Source organism: Lissotriton helveticus, chromosome 3_1, assembly GCF_964261635.1.
Source record: "Lissotriton helveticus chromosome 3_1, aLisHel1.1, whole genome shotgun sequence".
Taxonomy (NCBI): Eukaryota; Metazoa; Chordata; class Amphibia; order Caudata; family Salamandridae; genus Lissotriton; species Lissotriton helveticus.
This window is the reverse complement of record NC_136061.1, coordinates 806,033,278-806,056,903: the sequence shown is the minus strand read 5'-3', so window position 1 is coordinate 806,056,903 and position 23,626 is coordinate 806,033,278. Positions and strand designations below refer to the sequence as shown.

Genomic DNA, 23,626 nt, shown 5'->3' with positions numbered 1-23,626 from the left:
TTTGCAGCAGTCATTCTGTGTTGGAAATGTCATTAAGCATGAAAAATGTCCAATCTAATGCGGGTTAGAACAAACTAATGGTGGGTGCTATGAACAAATATTAAAGAGATTTGGTTCCTAAGTGGGGAGAGGAGTTGGCCTAACAGCTAGGGCGGTCGACCTCGAATCTGGGGAACTGGGTTAGAGTCTCGGCAATGACACTGAACATCCTGTGATTCTGGGCAAATCACTTAGGTTCAAATGTAGGTAAATACTATTTACTGATTCTAAAATACCGAATTTTACTGATTCAGTATTTTAGAATCGGTAAATGGTATGTAGGTATTGATTCGGTAATTTTTACTGAATCGGTAAAATTCGGTAAATACCCATTCATTCCTATGTGCATGGGAATTACCGATTCGGTAAATACCGAATTGGTAATAGGGGGAAGACTTACAAGGGTGGCAGGGTGGCACATTGACACCCCGTTACACCCCTGAATAGTGCATGGGTGCACATTTGGCACACATACATGTATGTCTGCCACATGGCACTTTTGGAAAAGCACAAATTTGCTTTTTCACAGGTTTTCGATATTTACCACCAACTTGTAGTTGGTGGTCAATAACAAATCCTCAAATGACAAATGCACTCACTTGAGTGCTCCCTACATTACGGATTCGGTAATTTACCGAATCAGTATTTAAGAATTCGGTAATTTACCGATTCGGTAAATTACCGAATCCTTAAATTAGGCCCCTACATCTCAAATGCCTAATGCCGGTCGGTTACGGACGAAATTCGGTAATTTCGGCCGTTACTGACCGGTATTGGGCTATCTACATCTGGTCCTTAATCTCCCCAAGCATAACAAAAATGAATGTGTCCTCATGTAATGCAACTGGTGCTATGTAAAGCGCTCTGATACCCGATTCTGGTCAAGTTCACGCTATACAAAACTCTGTAAAATAAAAAATAAATAAATGTAATTAGTTCAATAGTCAACCTAGCTTACTCGAATATTGTGAGACACATCTTATTTAGTTCTTTCCTTGATATGGAATGCATAGCTTCAGGGGATTCAAAGAATTCTGGGTGCCCCAAACCCAAACAGATCTGTTTGACATTTTTCAGCCAGGGTATATGATGGTATACTGCTAAATTAAGACAATCCATGACTACCTCATGATTTAAAAGAGTGTTATGACTAGTCCACACTTTGTGTCACAGAAGAATGAGGCGCAATCATGCTGTGTTGACTAGGAACAACATCCCCAGTATTAATGGCAAACCTGGGACAAACAGCTCTGAGGTACTGACAGAAGAGATCTAAAAACAAATTTTCCACAATTTGTAAGGCGGTCATATCGCAGAATCCAATTGCTCTGCCCCATGGAATGAAGTTGATATACACTTGACTTATATATAGTCAATATTTAATCAACTAGCTCATAGCAGAGTTTGTGTACAAACTTATTCAAGGCAGCACTTGATTTTACAAAGATACATTTCCTTGCTTTAATAGCATCTTTCCATGATCAGTTCTGTGAGAAGATGACACTTAGATATAAAAAAAGGGTAAAACTAAGTTTAGTGTTGTTAAGAAAAAGTTCCCGACATCTTACGAAGCATGTATACTCATTTCAGTGAGATTTAAGCATCAAGGCCTCTATCTCACATATAGGAATACATTCTCTGGTTTAGTATGATGTGTACTGCACACAACAGCCAGTGGCGGCTCCTCTGCTATGGCGGAGGAGCATCGCCCCACTACTTTCAAGCAGTGCGAGAAGCAAAAACTTAAAATGATAATAACTTTTATTTATTATCATTTTATGTTTGTCGTGCTTTGCGGGTAGGCAGATTGCTCTGCTCTTGGAGCAGGGCAGGGGAGGAGTGGTTTGCCCATTCCTAAGTGCGCCATGACTGTTTGGTCGGCCCTCCCAGGCCACCCAAACCAGTCATGCCTACATTCCCCTTTCTTCATGCAGGCTGCATTACAGCCTGCATGGAGAACATGCCCACCCATCCAACCCCTGGCTGAGCGCCGTATCACAGTGTTCAGACCAATTGTAATCGGCTTAGGGGAGGGAGCCTGGCTGCCTGCTTCCTGTTCCTGAAGTCGGAGGCAGGAGAGTATGAGCAGAGAAGCGGGACCCAGCCGCAAGATAAGCAATTTTCTTTTTAATTATGATCCCTCCCGCAAGCACGATCCCCCATCTCACCGTGCAACCCCAGCACCGCCCACCCATGAGCCATGCCGGCCACTACTGACAACATGAAGTTGTTTTCTTCTGCAGTCACAGTGCCAAGAACTTCAAACATGTTTTCCAACCTAGACAAAGAATGAGACTTCTGCGCACTGTAGTCATTTGCAAATGTAATGACCTTCAATGCAAAATCCTATATGAGAACCACGTTTATGGCATATGCTCTAACTATCATCCTGTGGTGGACAATAATTTAGAACTTTAAGATATAAAGGTGATTTTTTTTTCTTTTATTCTTAAAATCAAAACCAAATTGTGGCAATTCTTTTCAGTGTTAAGATCCACTGGTAAAGTTTTGAAGTTGTTGTTTTATGGTCTAATTCATAGAATATGGCCTATGCTCTTCACCCCTACTCTCTTCACCTCTGTCAGGACTCGAGTTCAATATAAAAGGAGGTAGCTTCCATCCATAAAGCTTCTCAAAGTTTGGTTAAGTGTCAGAAAATCAGACACCTGACTGATTTGGATTGTCTATAGGAAAGAAAACATGCATTAGTGGCACAAAAATCGAAGAAATGGCTGGCCATCTGGATGTGTAAATGTGACTTAGGACAGGCATTGACTGTGTGTCTGAACAAAGGGTATATGTTAAAATGTAAGTCAACATATTACAGTCTGTTGTCATTAAAGATGGAGGTATGCAAGGCTGCAAGGTTTCCTCTACAGACTTTGTGAGTTTTGTTTTCAAAACGTCACAAGCATCTTGAAGTTTATCAATACGTAAAGTGTTTAAAAACACGTACATGGAAAAATTCTAGCAAACATAAAATTAGTAATGCTTAGATGCCCTATAAATACTCACATTAAGCTTGACAATTTCTTGCAAAAAATGTTTCTGTGAGAAAACTGTAAAGCTAAACCTTTTCGAGACAAAATTTGCCTACTAACAAGGTAGTTACCTATTGACAAACTTCAATGAAATTATAATTTTGGACACTACTAGGACCAATATGAGTTTAGTATGTTTTTGATCTTATCCATAGGGCCATATTTTTTGCAAGGGCTAATGCAACATTAAGTTAAGAAATGTAAATATTTGGGATCTCTATTTTTTGGATTGTATGAAATGATTTTTATTGTAATCGTTACTTTTAATACTTACATGCAGAGATCACTAGTGCAGCTAGCCATGAAAGGGAAAGGACTCACATAGTCATGGCACTGTTCAAATGGCTGTGATAATAATGTATTGCACAAAGTATACACGCTCTGGAAAAAAAATAGTAAAAAATTAGACACAACAATTTTTAGTCATTATTTGTTTATGTTAGAGAAAATACAGTGCATGTGTTACAAGTAATAGGAATTACATAAACAGAAAAACAAACATTCAAATAAAAAGATATCCGCATGAAAAGCAACATAGCTTTAAAAAGAAAATATATATTTTCTATTTTGATTATTTAGATATTATATTAAAGTCACAAGAAATGCCATTTTGAAACACAATAAGTGTCCATCAAACAAACATGCTTTATTTATTTAATTGATTGTTAGATAATTAACTTTATTTGTGAGCTTCTCTTCACAACCAACTCCTGTCAGCATCTGTTGCTGCTAGATGTGACTGTGCTTGCCTTTAAATGAAAAGGCATGCTTGTCCATTGCATCTCAACACGAGAAGCTGTCATCGCTTCCTGTTTCGGCCATCAACATGTTCATCAAGGATTGCCCTTGCAAAGCCAGAAACTTCAACTCCTCGTATTACATGGAGCTATTTAGAGCAAAGTGTTCTGTCAGAGTCTTATCACTTGTCACAATCTCACAATGAGAAGTCTCTTTGTAAATGGGACGTTCAATTGTGTGACATGAATGAAAGTCGTGGGTATTTGATAAAAAAGAGTGAGACTCCAGTTCATTTTTTTCAGTTTGGCCGCTAAATCCACCGCTCTACCTTAGTTACCTCACCAGCACGGTGCTCTGATCTAGCGTTTTTTAAAATTATTTTCCGTCACTCAGTTTGATGAGCACGTTCGGAATATCAAATCAGGTCTTTGGGCCCAGCAGTCACTTTAAAAAGTGTAATCCTTTGTAATGAACACACAAGCCACATTCTTATACCCGTAAAATATGTTTTTTATTGTATCATGTGACAAAATCTTTTACACTCTTTACATTTTTAGTGATTACTTTCAAACTATCAACGTTTTATTAATCATTTTACATCCTCAAAACCTATTTAAATTAATAGTGTAGCTTGAGATTAATCCAGATAAGTCCTTGCAAGATTGGTAAAATGGATCGGAGTCAGTTACACGTTAAGTTGATGCTCCAGGAAACCAGATAGGTGTTGTATAAACTGAGTCTTTGGCTCAGCTATACAAGGTTTGTTTTTACACCCATGTGTAACACGAGGGAACTTAGTTCAATGCACCAGTCCTGAATGAAAAAACAGGCTATTGTAGCCCCGCAGAGCCCCACCCAATGCATAACTGAGGTGTAGTCAATGCTTTTAGGTTACAGGGAGCAGTGGAAATTCAACTGATCATTCATTATTGATTCACACACTGAAGATGACAAGAAACCGAATATGTATTTCAAAATATTTATTTTAAAATAGTTATTTCAAAATACCGAGTTCTAGTGCATATAATATTGGTAACATCACAGAAGAAAATAAAAAGCAGCTAAGCTTTTCAATAACAGTGCAAACGGGAAAATCGCAACATCACAATTTGTAGCCCTTACTCCCTCACTGTCCTATCTCAAAGTGCTCTGCTAGTTCTAGCATACGAATAAATAACAATCCTAAGTTTTGGCGGTGATGCGCATACCTGGACAACATGTTTTTTTGTCTGGAATAGCTTGTCAGCTATTTTGAGCACAAGGCCAAATGCTAGGAAATTTGTCTGTGCAAGAACACAATCCTGGCACTGTTTGTGAAGTGAGAATGTAAATGGGGGTCTCTAGTTGGCAGAGGTAGCTACCTTTGTCCAAGTAGGGACCCTTCTTCCTAGTCAGGGCAAGGGAGTTACACTCCTAAAATAACTCCAGCTCACCCCCTTGGTAGCTTAGCATGAGCAGTCAGTCTTATCGTGAAGCATTTGCACATAACCAACAGTAATATTGTGAAAACACTACAAAATGACATCACACCAATTCTAGAAAAATATCCAATATTTTATATACCTAAAACAAGACCAAAACGACAAAATCCACAATACAGTACTTAAAAATGTAGACTTTGCAAGAATACTTGAAAAATACAGTTCCTTGAAGTCGGTAGCTCCATCTGGGGCTACTACGGCGTTGTGAACAACAAATCAAAACAGTTCTGGCTGACCGCTGCATTGCGGGTTAACTACAGTACCTTTAGAAATGTAGGGAGTTGGCAACTTCTCGTTGAGCTCCGATGAGCTGGCATCGGCAGGTGTCAGTTCTGGAAGTCGGTATAGGAGTCATTGGGCCCTTGGAGTCACATGCATTGCAGATCGATCTCCTCGCATTCAAAGTCTGGAGTGCGGGCGTCGGCAGGCGTTGGGTGTTGCGGTGCAGATTGCAGCGGTGCGGCTTGTGGTGCCCTCAGGTCGCGCTGCAGGCAACAGCTCTGTGACTGTCGTCCAGCGGGGTCTTGAGACCAGGGCTGCGGTGCGAAGTGATGCAGTGCTGGCAGGTCATGGTGCAAGTAGCTGCGTTATCATTGCTGAAGAGCTGTCGTCGTCTAATGAACTGGAGTCGATGGCGTCAGTAGGCCAAGTCTGCGTTGGAAGATGAGGATGGTGCATCCTGTAAATTACGAGCAGTGCCCTCGAACCACAGTGAAAGCAGCGGTGTCGATGTCGACATGGAGCAGCGGCATCAGAGATACCAAAGCTGCGTCGTGAAGCAAGGTGGTGCAAAGTGTGGTGCCCACAGTTTGCAGTGCGATCAGCGGCTCCGTGGCAGCGTTGGGTGGCAGCGTTGTGAGGCCAGGGTTGCGGTGTGCAGCAGTGCCCTCTGTGGAGCCTGCAGGACACAGAGTCGGCAGTGGCGTCACAGGTGGCATCAGGTTGATTTTTCTTCTGTTGCAGCACAAAACACACAGTTCTCAGTGCTGATGGCAGAAGAACTTGAAGTCTTTGCTGTTCCTGAAACTTCTTGAACATGGGGCAAGCTCTACATCAATGTAAAAATCACCCTCACTAAAAGATGCATTTTAACATTCTGAGTTCAGGCATTCTAAACTCTTTCCTACCTTGTTGCCAGGGGTAGTTATATGTATAGGATGTTATAAGCAAACTCCCCATTCTAACCAATGGGAACAGGTAGCCTTGCAATAGTGAAAAATGAAATAGACAGTATTTCACTATCAGGACATTCCACGCACACCAGGGCATGTCCTACCTTTCACATACCCTGCACCCTGACCACAGGGGTGCCCTGGACCTACCTTAGGGGTGACTAACATGTATGAAAAGGGAAGAGTAGGGCCTGGCAAATGGGTGCACTTGCCAAGTTGACATGGCAGTACTAGACTGCGCACAAACTCTGTACTTACAGGTCTGAATTACCTTGCAAATATAGACACCATTCTTTGTGTTGTGGTTGTTATTTGACCTTGAAAAAGGTACCAGTCCCAGACTTAGATTGCATTGGGTGTTTTGTTGATGTCTATATCTAAATCACTTGACACTTTCACTGTTCTTGGAAAGATAGGCACAGAACACATGTGTGTCAAAGGCAGGCATGTTGATGATTCTGAAGAAATTGAGGATATTGGCTATTCCCATTATCTAAAATTGAGAAAATGTCAACTTCCATTACCTGAGATGGATTCAGGGCCTACTTAAAAATGGAGTCGGACCATAGGTCTTTATGATATAATGACATGCAGTATCAGGGCCTAAGGTAAATACACCGGACTAACTAAAAAGGAGACTGTTTGACTTGGCTTTTTCAGCAGGTCACCCCCAGACTTTTTGCTTTTGGGCCTCCTGTGTTTGACCTATCTTTTGTTGGTCTTAGGACTTTAGGCACTTTACCATTGCTAATAAGTGCTAAAGTGCATATGCTCTCCAGGTAAATTGTGTATGGATTGATGTTTCCATGATTGTCTTATTTAATTTACTACTAAGCTCCTAGTAATGTGTACATGTGAGCCCAAAGCCTGTAAATCAAATGCCAGTGGTGGACCTGGGGCATTGATTGTGCCACTAACACCAATAGCCTTTTAATGGGGTTCTCGGACCTGCCACTGCAGTGTCGGCGTGCAATTTTGTACTGTAATGGCGACTTTGCACCCGCTTGCCAGGCCCTAACCCCCCCTTTTCTTACATGTAAGACACTCCTCAGGTATGCCCAAGATACCCCCATTTGTAGAGTGCAGTGCAAGTGAAAGGTAGGACATGTACTGTTGTGTGTTATGCATCCTGATAGAGAATTACTGGGCAATTCGTTTTTCACTATTGCAAGGCTATCTGTCTCATAGGTTAACATGGGAGTTGCTTTGAAACAGCTTACAAGCTTAACTTTCCATAGGAACAAGATGGAGAATGGAGAATGGAGTTTAGGCTTCCTGAACTCAAAATTTAAAAATACATCTTTTAGCAAAGATGATGTTTATATTTTGTGTTTGAAAGTGCCACTTTTGGAAAATGAATATACAACTAGGGGAGCGCCTAAATCTCTAAACTTCAAAAAAAGCTTAAATTGCTTGAGCTTTAAAGACAAACATATATACTTTATGTTTGTCCTGGTTCATTTATTCAAACCTTTGATATTTTCAATGAGATTCTTACATTTGAATCCCATAGAGAAGTGAAAACATTGTCTTGCAATTTTCATATTACAAAAAACATATATATACAACATTTACACAAATGAAACGGCCATGAATTAAATTTGACAAATTTTGACAAACAACCTCAAACACTATTCCAAATAGACAATTTCTATAACAAACACTTTATGGAAGACAAATATACTACAATAAAACAGTTATTTTGCAAAATAATGCCCTATTCTTAAATGTCCACAAAGTGGTTTTTTTTTGTTAGTGACTTCAATGGACAACATGCTATGGGCATTAATAGTATTTCTCCATGATTTAGAGTGGATTTAAGCCATATGCCGACGCGTTTCGAATTCTGTTAAATTCTTCACAGAATTCTCATCAGGGCTTTTTCTTTTGGATCTGAAGTCGTGTGGTCCGCACCTTCACACTGATGTAAAAGTCGGATCAAAGAAATCTATGCTCCTTTTGTTACCAGCTTTGCTGTATGTTGTTCTCAGTTCTGGCTAAAAATCTGTACGTTTTTGTAGTGTAAAAAAAAAAAAACATTCCATGGACATTTAAAAATAGGGCATTATTTTGTAAAATAACTGTTTTATTGTAGTAGATTTGTTTTCCATAAAGTGTTTGTTATAGAAATTGTCTATTTGGAATAGTGTTTGATGTTGTTTGTCAAAATTCGTCAAAATTGATTCATGGTTGTTTCATTTGTGTAAATGTTGTATGTATATGTTTTTTTGTAATATGAAAATTGCAAGACAATGTTTTCACTTCTCTATGTGATTCAAATGTAAGAATTTGATTGAAAATATCAAATGAAAAGGTTTGAATAAATGAACCAGGACAAACATAAAGTATATACCTTTGTCTTTAAAGCTCAAACAATTTAAGTTTTTTTTAAGTTTAGAGATTTAGGCGCTCCCTTAGTTGTATATTCATTAACGGCCCTGCCTATTCTCTGTCCCGTGAGCCTAAATCCTTTTTGATTTTTGAACTTTTAGAAAATTAGCATTTTTCTTGCTTAACCATCCTGTGCGCATCTGCCTTTTGTGTACTCCCTGTCTGGGTTTGAAGTGATAGGAGCAGGGGATGTGCATATGCGCATTCACACTAGACAGACACAAGGGGGGGGGGGTTGAGGTGTGTCCTGTCTTTCCTGTGTGTCTCATAGCCAAGCTGATTAGACCTGGCTGCATTTAGAGAAGTGGGAGGAATTGCTGCTTGCAACTGAATGGACTGTGGCTGCCTCTCACAAAGCTGTTTCCACCTCCTGTGGTGAGCCTGGTCTGAGCCAGGCTGAACTCGTTTGTGTGTGCCAGAGGAACTTTGTTTGTACCAACTTCAAAGGAAAATGTGGTATAAATATTGGGGCCCTGATGCCAGAACTTTTGATTACTTCTGGACTAAGGAACCTGCCAGGAAGAAGAGCTGGAAGGGCTGTGAGGAGAGACTACCACTTTGTTGTGTGATTTGCTGGGTTGGTCTGCAGTCGCTGCTTCTGTGTTAGGCAGGGAAAGGACTGGACTATTCTTTCTGCATTCTAAGTATCTTAAAGGGCTTGATGCAGAGCTTGCCTCCTGTTAGAAATCTAAGGAAAATCAAAGACTTAAACTTCTGCTGGGTACCGGCTTGTTGAACTGGATGATCAGTTGCCCCAGAGGAAAAAGTAACCAAACGCCACTGAAGGCACCACAGAGGGCACAGCCACACTTTGCACTACAACCCTGGTCTCACCGACAACGATGCTCCAAGCTGACATTGATGCTGCTGCCTGCACCAAGGTTTGGGGGCTCTGCTCGTAAGTTACACCATGCACCGCTCCGTCCCACACCGAAACCTTGGCCCACCGACACGAGCATCATCAACGCCATTTCCTCACCCAACGCCGCTGATTGCACCGCGACCTGTGGGCCTGGCATACTGCTTTACCCTGTCTCGCACCGCAGCCTTGGGTCTACCAACGACAGCGCTTCAGCAACGATGATGCCACTGCTGCATGATGACACGTCTGCACTGCAACGAGCACCGCCATCTTCACTCTGCAGTCCTGGTCTCACCGATGCCGCTGGAAGGCCGTCACCGAGCCTCTGCCTACACCGTGACCTGAGGGGACCACACATCGCACTACTCCGCTTCACACCGCAGCCCCGCCGCCTGGCAAAACCGGCGCTCCTGACTTCAAACTCATGGAGTTCGATCTGCAACACATGTGACTTCACGGGCACGACGACTCCTGCACTGACTTCTGGAACCAACACCTGGTGACACCACACCTCTGGAGCTCACCGCAAAGTCCGATGCCCTGCATCTTCAAAGGTACTGTTTTATGGGTCTCACAGACACCGTCGCTGGCCCGCTATGCGCGACCAGCTGGAACTATTGGATTTGTTTGTTCACATCGCCATGATAGTCCTATCGACGTCAAGGAACTGTATATAAAGTCTAATTTACTTTATTGGTATTTGGATCACTGTAGTTTTTAATGTCTTAGTTTTTTTGTTAGACAGATAAATATTGGATATTTTTCTAAAACTGGTGGGGTGTACTTTTTGAGTGTTTTCACTGAATTTCTGTTTGCTATATGCAAATGCTTTACACATTGTCTCTGAGATAATCCCAACTGCTCATTCCAAGCTACCAAGGGGGGGAGCAGTGTTATTTTAAACATATAATCCCATTATCCTGACTAAAGTGGTGGATTCTGCCTTGCTTAGGTGCATACCCTAGCCAACCAGGAAAAACTTTTCTTACAGAGACTATAACTAAAATGAAACCTGTCATGTTTGTGTTTAAGAGCTTAAAAGTAAAAGAAAGAATCTTAAAAACAAGTAATTAAAATAGATAAAATAATAAAATTATGGAAGGGAAAAAGGCATGGGAATTATGACATTCTGAAACTATTTCTAGGCTACATAGTCACTAAATTATCAGTGATAGTGCTTTTTGATTGATCTTGCTCATCAGACATATTCATTATACATCTACAGAATAAAGGCACATGCCAAAAACGTGCATTGATGAAATAGAAATCCATCATGTGTCACATGTTCAATAGAATTTTTTCAAAATGAAATTAAAAAGGGTCTCCGTTCTGAACGACATGATACTTACAAGGGGGGCATGCTTTCACCTCTCAGCCCAATTCTTCTGCAGCTATAAGGCTGTTAAGTTCTGGACACAGTACGTCAGTCACATCTCAAGATTTAGGTTCCAAAAAGCCAGTTCCCAAACCAGCCAATCACTCTGTTAAACTGGCTGGGTGGGAGAGAGAGTAACCTTTGGACCAGACAGTCATGTGTTAGGGGCAACAGTCTGGCAAGCTGGTAAGGATGCGGATCAAACAGTTACATGGTGTGCTGGTGCCCCTGGAGTGTGGATATGTGTAGGTTGAGGCCAGTTACTTTATGGCAGTGCTTCTGAAAGGATTTAACACTAAATGGGGCTATGAGTTAACACATATAGTTGACCTTCTGATTACATGGTTATTTAATTTATTGATTCACTGCTAAATATGTAGAAGAATGAGTGCTAGTGTCTAAAGCTCTGCTCAGAAGCCCGAAACAGGGGTAATTAAATGTCAGCATGCCGAATACCAAGGCTGCGCTCTCTTAAATCCATCTCATGTCTCTTAAATTGACTCCCAGTCACTCCCTGCCGTTTTCCGTCTTCTCGTCCTCTGTCTTTCTGCTTTGTGTATTTTCCCCGTCTTGCTCTCGCTAAGTATCGGATGAGGAAAAATAAGTACTGGTCCTCAAAAAATAAGTGCTGGTGGCCCCCACCAGCATCCACCGGTTCAAAATAAGCACTGCATAGATTGCACTCTCTTTGAACATTCACATTGAACATTGTAGTCTTTTCTCAAGCTGCACAAACTCATTGGAGCTGATAAGTCTGTTCCTTATGTATCATTTGCCCCCTTTGAATAAATCTCATATGAATTGGCAAGACTTATGTACAAGAGCAGAATAAAACCCAGCAATATATATTGAACATTTGTTTAGGATAGAGAAAATACATTGAATGCAATTAGTATTTGACAGGGCCTGTGTGATTTTGCTTACTGGGTAATAATGTTTGAATGCTTTCATTATAGAGTGCACTATCCAGCACCTGTCCAGTAAATTACAGGCCGATTTCGTTACTTCCGTTTCCAATTAAAATACTGGAGAAATTGGCCACAAAACATCTATCCAGCTTCTTAGAGACAAATGCCTGCCTGGACGTGGCTCAATTTGGTTTTAGACCAGCCCATGGGACGGAGTCAGCATTGGTGACTGTCTTGGACAATCTTCGGATGCGTGTCGACCAAGGTCGAGCAGCCTTTTTAGTGCTGCTCGACATGTCGGCCGCATTTGACACGGTCAGCCATACAATCTTGATCAGGAGATTGGAGGAAGTGGGGGTGTCTGGCTTGGCCCTGGATTGGCTAGTATCCTACCTTGGCAACAGACACCAGGTGGTGGCCTTGCCACCCTTCAAATCCAACATCAGAGGGGTTGGGCAGGGCGTGCCCCAGGGGTCGGCCATCAGCCCTATTTTATTTAATATTTACCTACGCCCCTTGGTTAAGTTGATAAAATCCTTTGGCATAGCAGTTACCAACTATGCTGACGACACCCAACTTATCTTCTTGTTTGAGGGAAAGGAGGCTGTGTCACAAGAGATCTTTCACCGCTGTATGACAACTACGGCGAATTGGTTGAGTCACAATTCCTTGCAATTTAATAACTCCAAAACCGAGGTGTTGCACTGCTCAATGGACCGCACCCCTAGGCCTCTTCCTCAGGATTTTTGGCCTTACTCATTTCAGGGCACTATTCTCCCGGCTGACTCCGTTCGGAACCTGGGGGTGATGTTTGGTTCCAATCTTCAGCTAGATGTGTCCGTGAATAAAACGGTGGCCACCTGTATGGCACTACTATGCACGCTGCGGAAGATTCTACCTCTTCTTCCCGTGCGGGCTAGGCCAGAGGTAGTGCGTAGTATCATCTTAAGTAGGTTGGACTACTGTAACGCACTACTTCTGGGGGCGCCTGTCACTTTGGTGGGAAAACTGCAGCGAGTACAGAATTTCGCTGCTAAATTGGCCCTCTCGCCCGGCGTTCTGACTCTTCCTCTTTGGCACTCACGGATCTTCACTGGTTGCCAGTTCTTCAGCGGATTGACTTCAAAGCCCTCTGTCTGGTGTTCAGGGCCCTACATGGTGAGGGTCCGCCTCCATTGCAGGATTTGTTCTCCTGGTATATCCCGTCTATATCTCTCCGCTCGGCCTCAGCTTGCTTGGTAGTAGTTCCCAAGTTTGTGAGGACTAGGATGGGCGGTCGCTCTTTCAGGTTTACCGCAGCTACACTGTGGAACTCTCTACCGATATCCTTGAGAAGTATGGGAGACCTCCCTTCCTTTAAGAAAGCTTTAAAACACATCTTTTTCCTAGGACAATGTAAGCATGGCAGTAGCTGGAAACATCGTTGTATGGATTACTGAAGTCTAAGCGCCAGGATACCCGTTGGGTGACAGTCATTGCGCTATACAAGTATGCCAATACAATACAATACAATACTATCAGCATAATACTTACAATATAATATGGTACTTATTTTAACTATTTAGAGGCATTTTTATAGTATGGCGGATGTCAATAGGGCAGCTATTGTTTTCAAGAATCACTATAAATAGGCAGACACGACCAATGTACCTATGTATATTTTTCTATTTATATACATTATTGTGAGAAATATCACAATAGGGATCTCACCTCTAAAAACAAATTGCTTTGCATTAGACAAGGTGGCTCGTAGTAATAAGGGACCGCCCATTCAAATATATCACTGGGATCCTTTTCTTCCCAACTGTTTACAAAGAGTGCAATATCATCTGTCAATCTACCTAGAAGAGAATGGGAAGAAAATTGGTTGAGGAATTACAGGAATTAATTGAAGGGTAATACTAACATCTGAAAATATTTTGGATAACATTTTGCACATGAAAAAATAATGCTATAACTAATACATGAGACGTGTAAAACACTCAAAATTATCAACACAAAAAGTAATTTGGCCACTTTTCCTTATTAAAATATATCAATTATAATTGGACATGTTGGTCAAATACCAGGAGACATTCAAGTTAGAGCTCAAAGGGTTTCAAATCTTTGCAGATGGTATGTGGCTGCAGAGAAGTAGTAGGGGCTGTTTTAATACAGATGCTAGTTTCTTCAAGAGGCAGTGACCTCAAACAGGCGCAGTCGTCCCAACTGCCAATTTCCATTAGATTGTGATGGTCAACAATGTGCTCACAATTAGACTATTGGTTAAGTAGCATGTTAGATTGGTCTGGTTATCAGTGAAAATGTAGAATGTTGAACACCGAGTACCATAAAGAACTAAAAAGACAGGCTGATAGAAAATTGTCATTTTTTTGGTGAAGTCAATGTCTTTACTTCAGCCCCCTGACCATCTTCTTATCCCAACACAACAAACAGCGCTGTTCTCGCATGCCACCAACACTCTTATACCCACCTACCAGTTTAACACTCTCCATTGAGGCATGGTCATGGCCTGTAAAGCACTGCTCATAGTTCCTCCCAAGTTAATCGCAAATGGAATTTACTTTAATGCATTTTTCTGCATTGACCTACGTTCTGGCCGTTGACTTAGCCCATAGATGATTCCTACTTGCCGCAGAGGTTATTTACATCCCTGTAAGATCTTTATAACATTGTACCACAAAACCTATGGTGATCCCTCTAGCTCAATTAGCCTACAAAACAGGGCTACAGAGGGTCTCTATGAAACGTGCAAAAAGGTGCTTTTGTTTCTGAAATGCACTGCGGTTTTGGAGAATGGGCAACTTTTGGCATGACTGCCAAAACATAGGCAGCTTTTTATATGTTACTTAATAACATGGCTTAATTATTTCATACTCATTTTCATTGACCTCAGAAGGTTCCAAGGCTGTTGAAAGAGATTGATGTTGTGAAGCCAGTAGAGTCTGGTGCTCCCTCTCCCTGAACCACCTGTTAACAGCCCTACTACACTGTGTGAATCCATGGACATCAGCTTTGCTAGAGTGGGTGCGCGGCAATCTTTCTGAAACTGCTGTCGCTATTTCAAAGTGGAATAAAAACACATGGTGCTGCAGGGTAAAAATATTGGCACAATGGAGGAGAGGTGAGTTTTCAGGAACTTGCCCTTGAGGATTCCTTTGGTTACTGGTGAGTTATCAGCACTTTGCTAAGCCTCGGGCTTTGTTTAATCTATATGTGTGGAAGTAGTTTAGACCAAGACCCGAGACTAAGATTAGAGAGTGTCTGAAGAGTCTCAAAACCCTGATACTGTAGGTGGTAATGAGGGTGGTATTTTGGACACAGGAGACAGTCTGTGGAAGCAGTTGCAAGTGTGGTGGTTGCACTTCCATGGTGCTTTCTCTGCTATTGTGGCGAGCAGTTCCTGGGTGTCAGAAGAGGTCCTTCTGGCAGAATGAACCCATCACACCCAATAGGACCGTAGCCAGCGATAAGATGGAAATAAGAAGCCCAAACATGGAACTTTCACCAAATGAATAAGGACCGAAGCAAGTTGGGCCTTAGGGGAACAGAAGGGCAAATTGATGTTTCCTTTCTGCTGCTACAGCGACTGCATTCTTGTTTCTGAGAATTGTTTATTCTAAGTCTTCAAATTCTGTCACTGGCTAAGAACACCATCATCATACACTTTGCAGCAGAGGAAACCCAAATGACGTGAATCATCTTTGTACCTACACAATCACGTGTCTACCTAATTGTCAACATTCACAGAATGTTATACGTGTTCACTGGAATAACAGAAAGTAGATTGGTTTCCCCGACATACAGAAGGATTATTTGCGGAGTTGTCTCTTCCAAGAATTATACTCATGAACTTGCAGATTTTACCAGATGTCAGCACTTAGCGCTTAGCTCACTAAGTCACCATGTTTCCATTACACAGAGTTTATCCAACAATATATAGTTGATATATAGTTGAAAAAAGATAGATGAAAGTGCAACATTAGTAAAGGAATTAATGGTGTGTAGAAACTCCCTGGAAGGGAAAAGGTGGAAGGTTGGTTAAAGACTGCAGAGCGTGCTCGAGCTGAACTTTCACAATGCAAACAGTAGGTGACTGTCCCAAGGCAAACTAAACAAGCATTAGCAAAGCTAATACGTGTCACCTAGGCGAGCTAGTGGCTTTGACAATGCTTTTGCCATGCTGTACAGAAGCATGGATGCTTCGTAGTGTAAAACTAATTTAAAAAGTGCCATAATTCAGCCACCCTAATGCACTTTTTTTAGTGCATCAGCGCTGGATGCATCATGGTCCTTTTTTATTATTATTATTTTTAGCAATGCTGCACTGCAGCCACACTGCTATACAGTGAGGCTACAAATCATTGCAGAATTCTGCAATTCCCATGCTGTACAACATGAACGAAAAGCATTAGCAGAAACAATAGTCTCGAAGGTAACCCCTTTTGGCATTGCCAATGCTTGTTACGTCTCGGCAAATCATTCCTGTGATTCAGTGCAAATCAGTTAATCTCCCACTGCATGAAAAAGAAAACAAACACGACATTTGGTAAAAATCCTATCACAGAAAGAAAGCATTTGAGTCAATGTCAATGTAACATCTCTTTTCACAATAACAGCAGATAACACAATAAACATACATTTTAAAGGAGAAAAGGGCTTCTTTGAAGTGCATGTGGCAGAGTAAGTCATAGCTACAAATGGCAAGAGTTTCAACATGGACAACAGGGAAGAAGAAAAAAATAAAAGTAGCGCCTCAATTACAGCACAATCTGCGGTAGGACAGCACTCAAGTTTAGGCAATCTATACTTTGTCATGCTCTAGCCGAAACAAGAGGATGTGAAGCCAGCATGCACTGGCCAATCAGAAATCAGCAAGAGTGACAGTGAAGCCAATAAATGTTAAACAAAGTGAAGGCTGCAAACCCCTTGTTGCATACAATATCCTATGCATGCGAGAGAACATGCAGTACATGGACTGTTGCAGGCGAGATCTTAAAAGGAGAAAATTCTAGTCTACCCTGCACTCATGTGTTCGTGAGGTCTCCAGAACGATAAATACAATGTAGAAAAGGCAGTAAAGCAGGGAATTAGTCTCTGGTGTAAAGTTTGAAACAGTGAAACTCATGTGTTGAATTAATCTAACACAAAGGCAGATCTGTCTTGAAAAAGAGGAAAATGCCACAACAGACTCTCTTTTCTCCTGACTTTTTATTCTTTCAACTAGCAGCCCGTCCGACCTTGTCCGGGTATGAAATAGAATGTGTGTAATGTGTGTATTCAGATACGGTCATTCGCGTGTTCCCCCGCTTGAGGCACAGCTGCAGCGCTGGTTGGTGTTAGCAGGCGCGTGTCCCCCCGCTTTAGGCTCAGCTGCAGCCCTGGTTCATGTTAGCAGGCGCATGTAATTAGTGTAGTGATCCGCCGCCTGAGCCCGGCTACAGCCCTGGCTGATGTTAGCAGGAGCGTGTAATTTGGTTTAATGTGATAGTTCAGTAACAGCGCGCATGTGAGGCTGCAGTAATTGTCCCCGCAGACACGCTCAGTCGCGTGTGTCCCCGCTTGAGGGCCAGAGGCGACCGTCTAACAATTAGGATTGTGTGAGTCTTGAATTATTGTTTCCCGCTGTTCTTATTTTTTTATGACCCACACCGACGTTCTTTGGCCCGAGTGCTTTTTAGACGCACCCAGGCCAAGGCACACACTGCATTCGGCACCCCCAGTATGTGTGAGACAACCGGCAGTCCCCCAAGGAAGTCTTGCGAATGGTTACTTACCACGCTTTGAGGTGAACGCCTTTGTGACGCCCCCAGCACACGGCCACAGCAGTCGATCTGATTATTGTACGACCCAGATGGCATGAAGTGCGGAACGTAGCACACGCCCACAGTGTTTGTCAAGCCCCCAGCGTGCCCCTTGACGCGGCGCAATTGCGTAATTGGCGCTTCACATGGCATGAAGGGCGGACACACGCCCACAGCGCGGACACATGCCTACAGCGTTTGTCACGGCCCCAGCGTGCCCCTTGATGCGGTGCAATTACGACTCACATAGCATGAAGGGCAGAACGTACCACACGCCCCCAGCATTTGTCACGCCCCTAGCACACGCCCACAGCAGAACGCAGACACGCCCACAAGGGACTACTTTGCTGGCACGGTTCTTTTACCTTTGAAATGTATATGGTGACTGTCTGCATAGCCTATGTCCTTCTGCTGCAACTGCCCTTTCCAACGCTGTATTGGGTGTTGTGATTGGTGCTGTGGTTACTGAGATTACCCGTCTCAAAGGTTTGGGCTCTCTCTTTATAATATTAGTATGGATATGGAGATATATATATATATATATATATGACCGCTCAGCCCACCACAGGGCTTGGTCGCCCCACTCACTGCTGCCGCTCCTGCCTGCCTTTGCCGCCTTCTGCCTGCAGATTCCTTCGCTCGCTGCCCGCTGCTTCTTGAAATTTCCCGTAGCTGCCTCCCTGCGGCCTCGCCCCCCTGTGATTCCAGTCGCCGCCCCGCTCCCGCCACCCAGCTGCTCCTCCCTCCCGGCTCCTTACTTATGACGCCCCCAGAGCGACCGCGCAGCGGACGCGCGCAGAGGACGCGCGCAGCGGGAGCGCCGAAGGTGCGCCAAAGGTAAGCCCGTCTGCGCCCGTCCGCGCCTGGCCCGTGCCCAGCGCAAGGACCCCTGGCCCTCCCCACTGAGGCAAGACGACCCGACTGACCTACGACGCCGCCACTCTCAACGCACTCAATGCCGGCCGGACCCACGCCTGCTGCCGAGCCACCCCGAGACGCACCCACGGACCCTTCACCTGCTGCACCTGCAAGTTCACCTTCCTCCGAACCTGCCCCGCACCCGCCAAGACAAACACCAGCAGCAACCACCTCAAGTGCATCCTGATCAACACCCGCTCCGTCCACAGACACGCCGTGGAACTCTAGAACCTCCTCGACGCTACATCACCGGACGTCGCCTTCCTCACGGAAACCTGGATGAACGCCTCCTCTGCACCCGACATTGCCATCGCCATCCCGGACGGGTACAAGATCATCAGGAGGGACCGCATCAACCAGACCGGAGGTGGCATCGCCATCGTCCACAGGAACACCATCAGCATCACGACCGACGCCAACGACTCCTTCGCCGCAGCCGAACATCTCCACTTCCAGATTCACACCGACCCTAAGACGACCCTCAGAGGCACCCTCGTCTACAGACCCCCGGGACCACGCACACAATTCAGCGAAGACATCACAGACTTCATCAGCCCGCACGCCCTCCCCTCCACTGACTACATCCTCCTCGGGGACCTCAACTTCCACCTGGAGAACAACAAGGACCGCAACACCACCGCCCTGCTGGAAAACCTCACCAACCTCGGACTCAAGCAACTGGTCAACACCCCCACCCACTACGCCGGCCACACGCTTGATCCCGTCTTCTCTTCCAGCAAGTACATCACCTTCAGCCACGCCACCGGACTCCACTGGACCGACCACAGCTGCGTCCACTTCAGCTTCAAAAGATCCACGACCCACCACCACCCGCAACAGGTACCTCACAGGAATTGGAGCAAGATCACCGCAGACCAGCTCACCACCTATCTCAGCCAGAGCCCACCCGCCAACACAACGGACCCCAACGAAGCAGCCCACAACTTCACACAGTGGATGACCGCCTGCGCCGACGACCTCGGGCCACTAAAGAACCCTCCCAGCAGACCCAGAAGCAAGAAGGCATCCTGGTTCACCGACGACCTCAAGGACTCCAAGAAGACCTGCCGCACCCTCGAGAAAGCCTGGCTCCTCGACCGGACCACCGACAACATGACCGCCCTCAAACACGCTACCCGCAAGCACCACCAGCTCATCCGCACCACCAAGAAGAAATCCCTGAAGGAACGACTGGACAACAACGCCCACGACAGCAAAGAGCTCTTCACTATCGTCAAGGAGTTCTCCAACCCCAGCACCGGCACCAACGACATCACTCCGTCACAAGACCTCTGCGACTACCTCGCCTCGTTCTTCCACCGCAAGCTCGCTGACATCCACAACAGCTTCGGCGCCCCACCCACGCACCCAACCGTCGAACCAATGCCCCCCACCGCCACCCTTCGCACCTGGACCACGGTGACCACCGAAGACACAGCCCGCACGATGAACACCATCCACTCCGGATCACCGACCCCTGCCCACACCACGTCTTCAACAAGGCCGACTCCACCATCGCACCCCTACTCCGGAACATCATCAACGCCTCCTTCAACACCGCCACCTTCACGGAGAGCTGGAAGCATGACGAGATCAGCGCCCTCCTGAAGAAACCTACAGCGGACCCCACCGATCTCAAAAACTTCCGCCCCATCTCGCTCCTCCCTTTACCTGCTAAAGTAATCGAGAAGATCGTCAACAGACAGCTGACCGCCTTCCTCGAGACTAACGGATCCCTCGACCCCTCGTAGTCCGGCTTCAGAGCCAACCACAGCACCGAGACCGCCCTCATCGCAGCCACCGACGACATCCGGACCCTGCTCGACAAGGGGGAAACAGTGGCCCTCATCCTCCTGGACCTATCCGCTGCGTTTGACACGGTCTGCCACCGCACCCTAGTCCAGCGCCTCAGCAACATCGGTATCCAAGAGAAGGCACTGGAGTGGATCATCTCGTTCCTCGCCGGAAGAACACAAAGAGTCCGCCTCCCCCCATTTTGCTCCGAGGCCACCGAAGTCATCTGCGGCGTCCCGCAAGGATCTTCACTCAGCCCCACCCTCTTCAACATCTACATGAAACCTCTCGCAGCCATCGCACGCCAGCACAACCTCAACATCATCTCTTACGCCGACGACACCCAGCTGATCCTCTCCCTCACCAGAGACCCCGACACCGCCAGAACCTGCCTACACAAAGGGATGAAAGACGTCGCCGAGTGGATGAAGGAGAGCCGCCTGAAACTGAACTCGGACAAGACGGAAGTCCTCATCCTGGGATCTTCTCCCTCCGCCTGGGACGACTCCTGGTGGCCCACAGCCCTGGGTACCGCACCCAAGCCAACCGACCACGCACGCAACCTGAGCTTCATCCTGGACCCCTCCCTCTCGATGACCAGACAAGTCAACGCCGTCTCCTCATCATGCTTCAACACCCTGCGTATGCTATACAAGATCTTCCGCTGGATCCCGACTGAGACCAGGAAGACTGTCACCTAGGCACTCGTCACCAGCCGACTGGACTACGGAAACGCCCTCTATGCCGGAACCACAGCCAAGCTACAGAAAAGACTCCAGCGCATCCAGAACGCCTCCGCCCGACTCATCCTGGATGTCCCCCGACGCAGCCACATCTCCAGCCACCTGAGGAACCTGCACTGGCTCCCCGTCGACAAGAGGATCACGTTCCGGCTCCTCACCCACGCACACAAGTCTCTCCACGACCTGGGCCCCAAGTACCTCAACGACCGCCTGACCTTCTACACGCCCACCCGCCAGCTACGGTCCACCAGCCTCGCCCTCGCAGCCGTACCACGCATCCGAAGAGCCACCGCCGGAGGAAGATCCTTCTCTTACCTGGCTGCCAAGACTTGGAACTCCCTCCCCATCCACCTTCGGCTGACCCAGGACCATCTCGCCTTCAGGAAACAACTCAAGACCTGGCTGTTCGAGCAGTAGCATAGCCCTCCCCCCAAGCGCCTTGAGACCCTCCCGGGTGAGTAGTGCGCTATACAAATGGCATGACTGATTGATTGATTGTTTGATATATATATTTATATATCAGCTCGGATTTTCTTCAGAACCTCCCATAGGCGAAAAGAAGAAGCGGACCACCACGGCTTACGGCAAGGAATTTTATTGTTGTTATAACCTCCTTAGATGACGCGTTTCGAGCATCAAGTGCTCTTGCTCACACACTGAGAACTGCGTCAGCCATCTTTTTAAATATGCATGGTGAGTTACACCCCTTCAACGTGAGTCACATGACTTGAAACATTGACATAGAAAGAGTATTGCACAAAAAACAACAACCATCTTGGGAGTGTAATGTCGTAGAGTTATACATGATATCCAGCATGAATGCAATGATATTCAACTAGCAGCTTAAATGCTTTAATGTTTGAAAAGCATGGGTTATCATATATGCTATCGTAAACAGCATAAATGCTGTAATTCCATAAGAATTTCAATTTAAAACTTTTTTAAGTTTAAAGTGACATCGTGCAAATAATGAATAGAATATATATTATAAAAATCGAAATTCATACTTATTTGCAAAAATATAAAAATACAAAAATACAAAAATACTTATCTATGTATAAATATATAAAAACATTTCATCATATTCAATATAATTGGTTTAAAAATGTTTTTTTTTAATTTTTCTGTTAAGATGATTTTTTTCCACACAGTCTCTATCCATTATAATTGCTTGTTGCATATATTTAATAACCACTATACAAGATAAACCATAATATTCAAATTCATGATTGTATCTATGTTATATAACTCTACCTGTGTGCCTCTTGTGCATCATGTTTCTTAAAGTACATGTGATTATGATCATTATTTTGTTGTGTTTGTGCAAATGTGCTAATCATAATCTATGTTGTTTACTGTTTACATCGCATAATCATTCAAAAAATTCTATATACAAACAATGAATCTCACCCGGGGTTTATATACAATATACAGTGATAAAAAGAAGTCTAGTTTGCAGAAATTTAATTCATCTTCTAGGAAAAACGAATTATATATTATGTTCTTATTTCAAGGAATTGTGCTTATAATTAATTTTTGCAGATATCAGCAATATGCAGGACCCCATATGTTAAAAATAGGGAGTTGTAAACCCAGTCAGCCTGCTACTCTTAATGTTACATGGTTACAGGAAATTATGAAGATCCTCAGTCGTATTTAATCCATTTAGATATTTACTATCCAACTCAACTATATACCCTGTTTCCTTTCTCCTCAAGATTTTTTCTCTGTTGCCGCCTCTCCTTAATGGTGCAACCGCATCAATAACATAATACGACAAGCATAACAAGTCTTTATTATGAGTTGCTTTGAAGTGACGTGGGTAATTGCTGTCATTGTTGACAATCGCTCTTCAGTGCTGCAAAATCTTGGCGTGCACCTGTAGTTTTGTGCTGCCCACATATCTCAGGCCACAGGTGCACACCAGGATATAAACTGCATATTCAGTGTGGCAATTGTAATTACCCCTGATAGCAATCTTCTTGTTGGAGAATGGGGAGTCATAATGGGTTGTAGTAATACCGAATTTGCATGCCCTACAGGCCGAACATTTATAAAATCCGTCTTTTAGCTTGAACCAGGTGCTGCCACCACCTAGTTCCGGACTGGCCTTTACTAAATCATTACGCATGCTTCTTGCTTTACGGTAAGTGATCGTAGGATTGTCAGGCAATCTACTGCCCAGGACGCCATCAGTTTTAATAATGGGCCAGTTTTTCTTAATGATTCCCTTGATGTTGCGCTCCTGTTTGATGTATGTTAAGGAGTTTCATCAACATCTTTTTTGTTGCAATTCTGAGGTATTAACAAGGAATCCCTGGGCCTTTCCTGTGTTTTGGTCAGTGCTCTGGATAAAATAC

General features: G+C 44.3%; 1 protein-coding gene across 1 annotated transcript in view; it reads right to left on the bottom strand.

Annotated features, from left to right (window-relative positions):
* OTOG (otogelin) overlaps window positions 1-23,626 on the bottom strand; it is a 1,048,712-nt gene that overhangs the window by 904,614 nt on the left and 120,472 nt on the right. The window contains exons 6-7 of the mRNA XM_078682941.1: window positions 13,718-13,848; window positions 3,355-3,461 (exon numbers count right to left, since the gene is read on the bottom strand). Of these exons, the coding sequence (XP_078539067.1) occupies window positions 3,355-3,461; window positions 13,718-13,848 (238 nt within the window). The remainder of the gene's footprint in view (window positions 1-3,354; window positions 3,462-13,717; window positions 13,849-23,626) is intronic.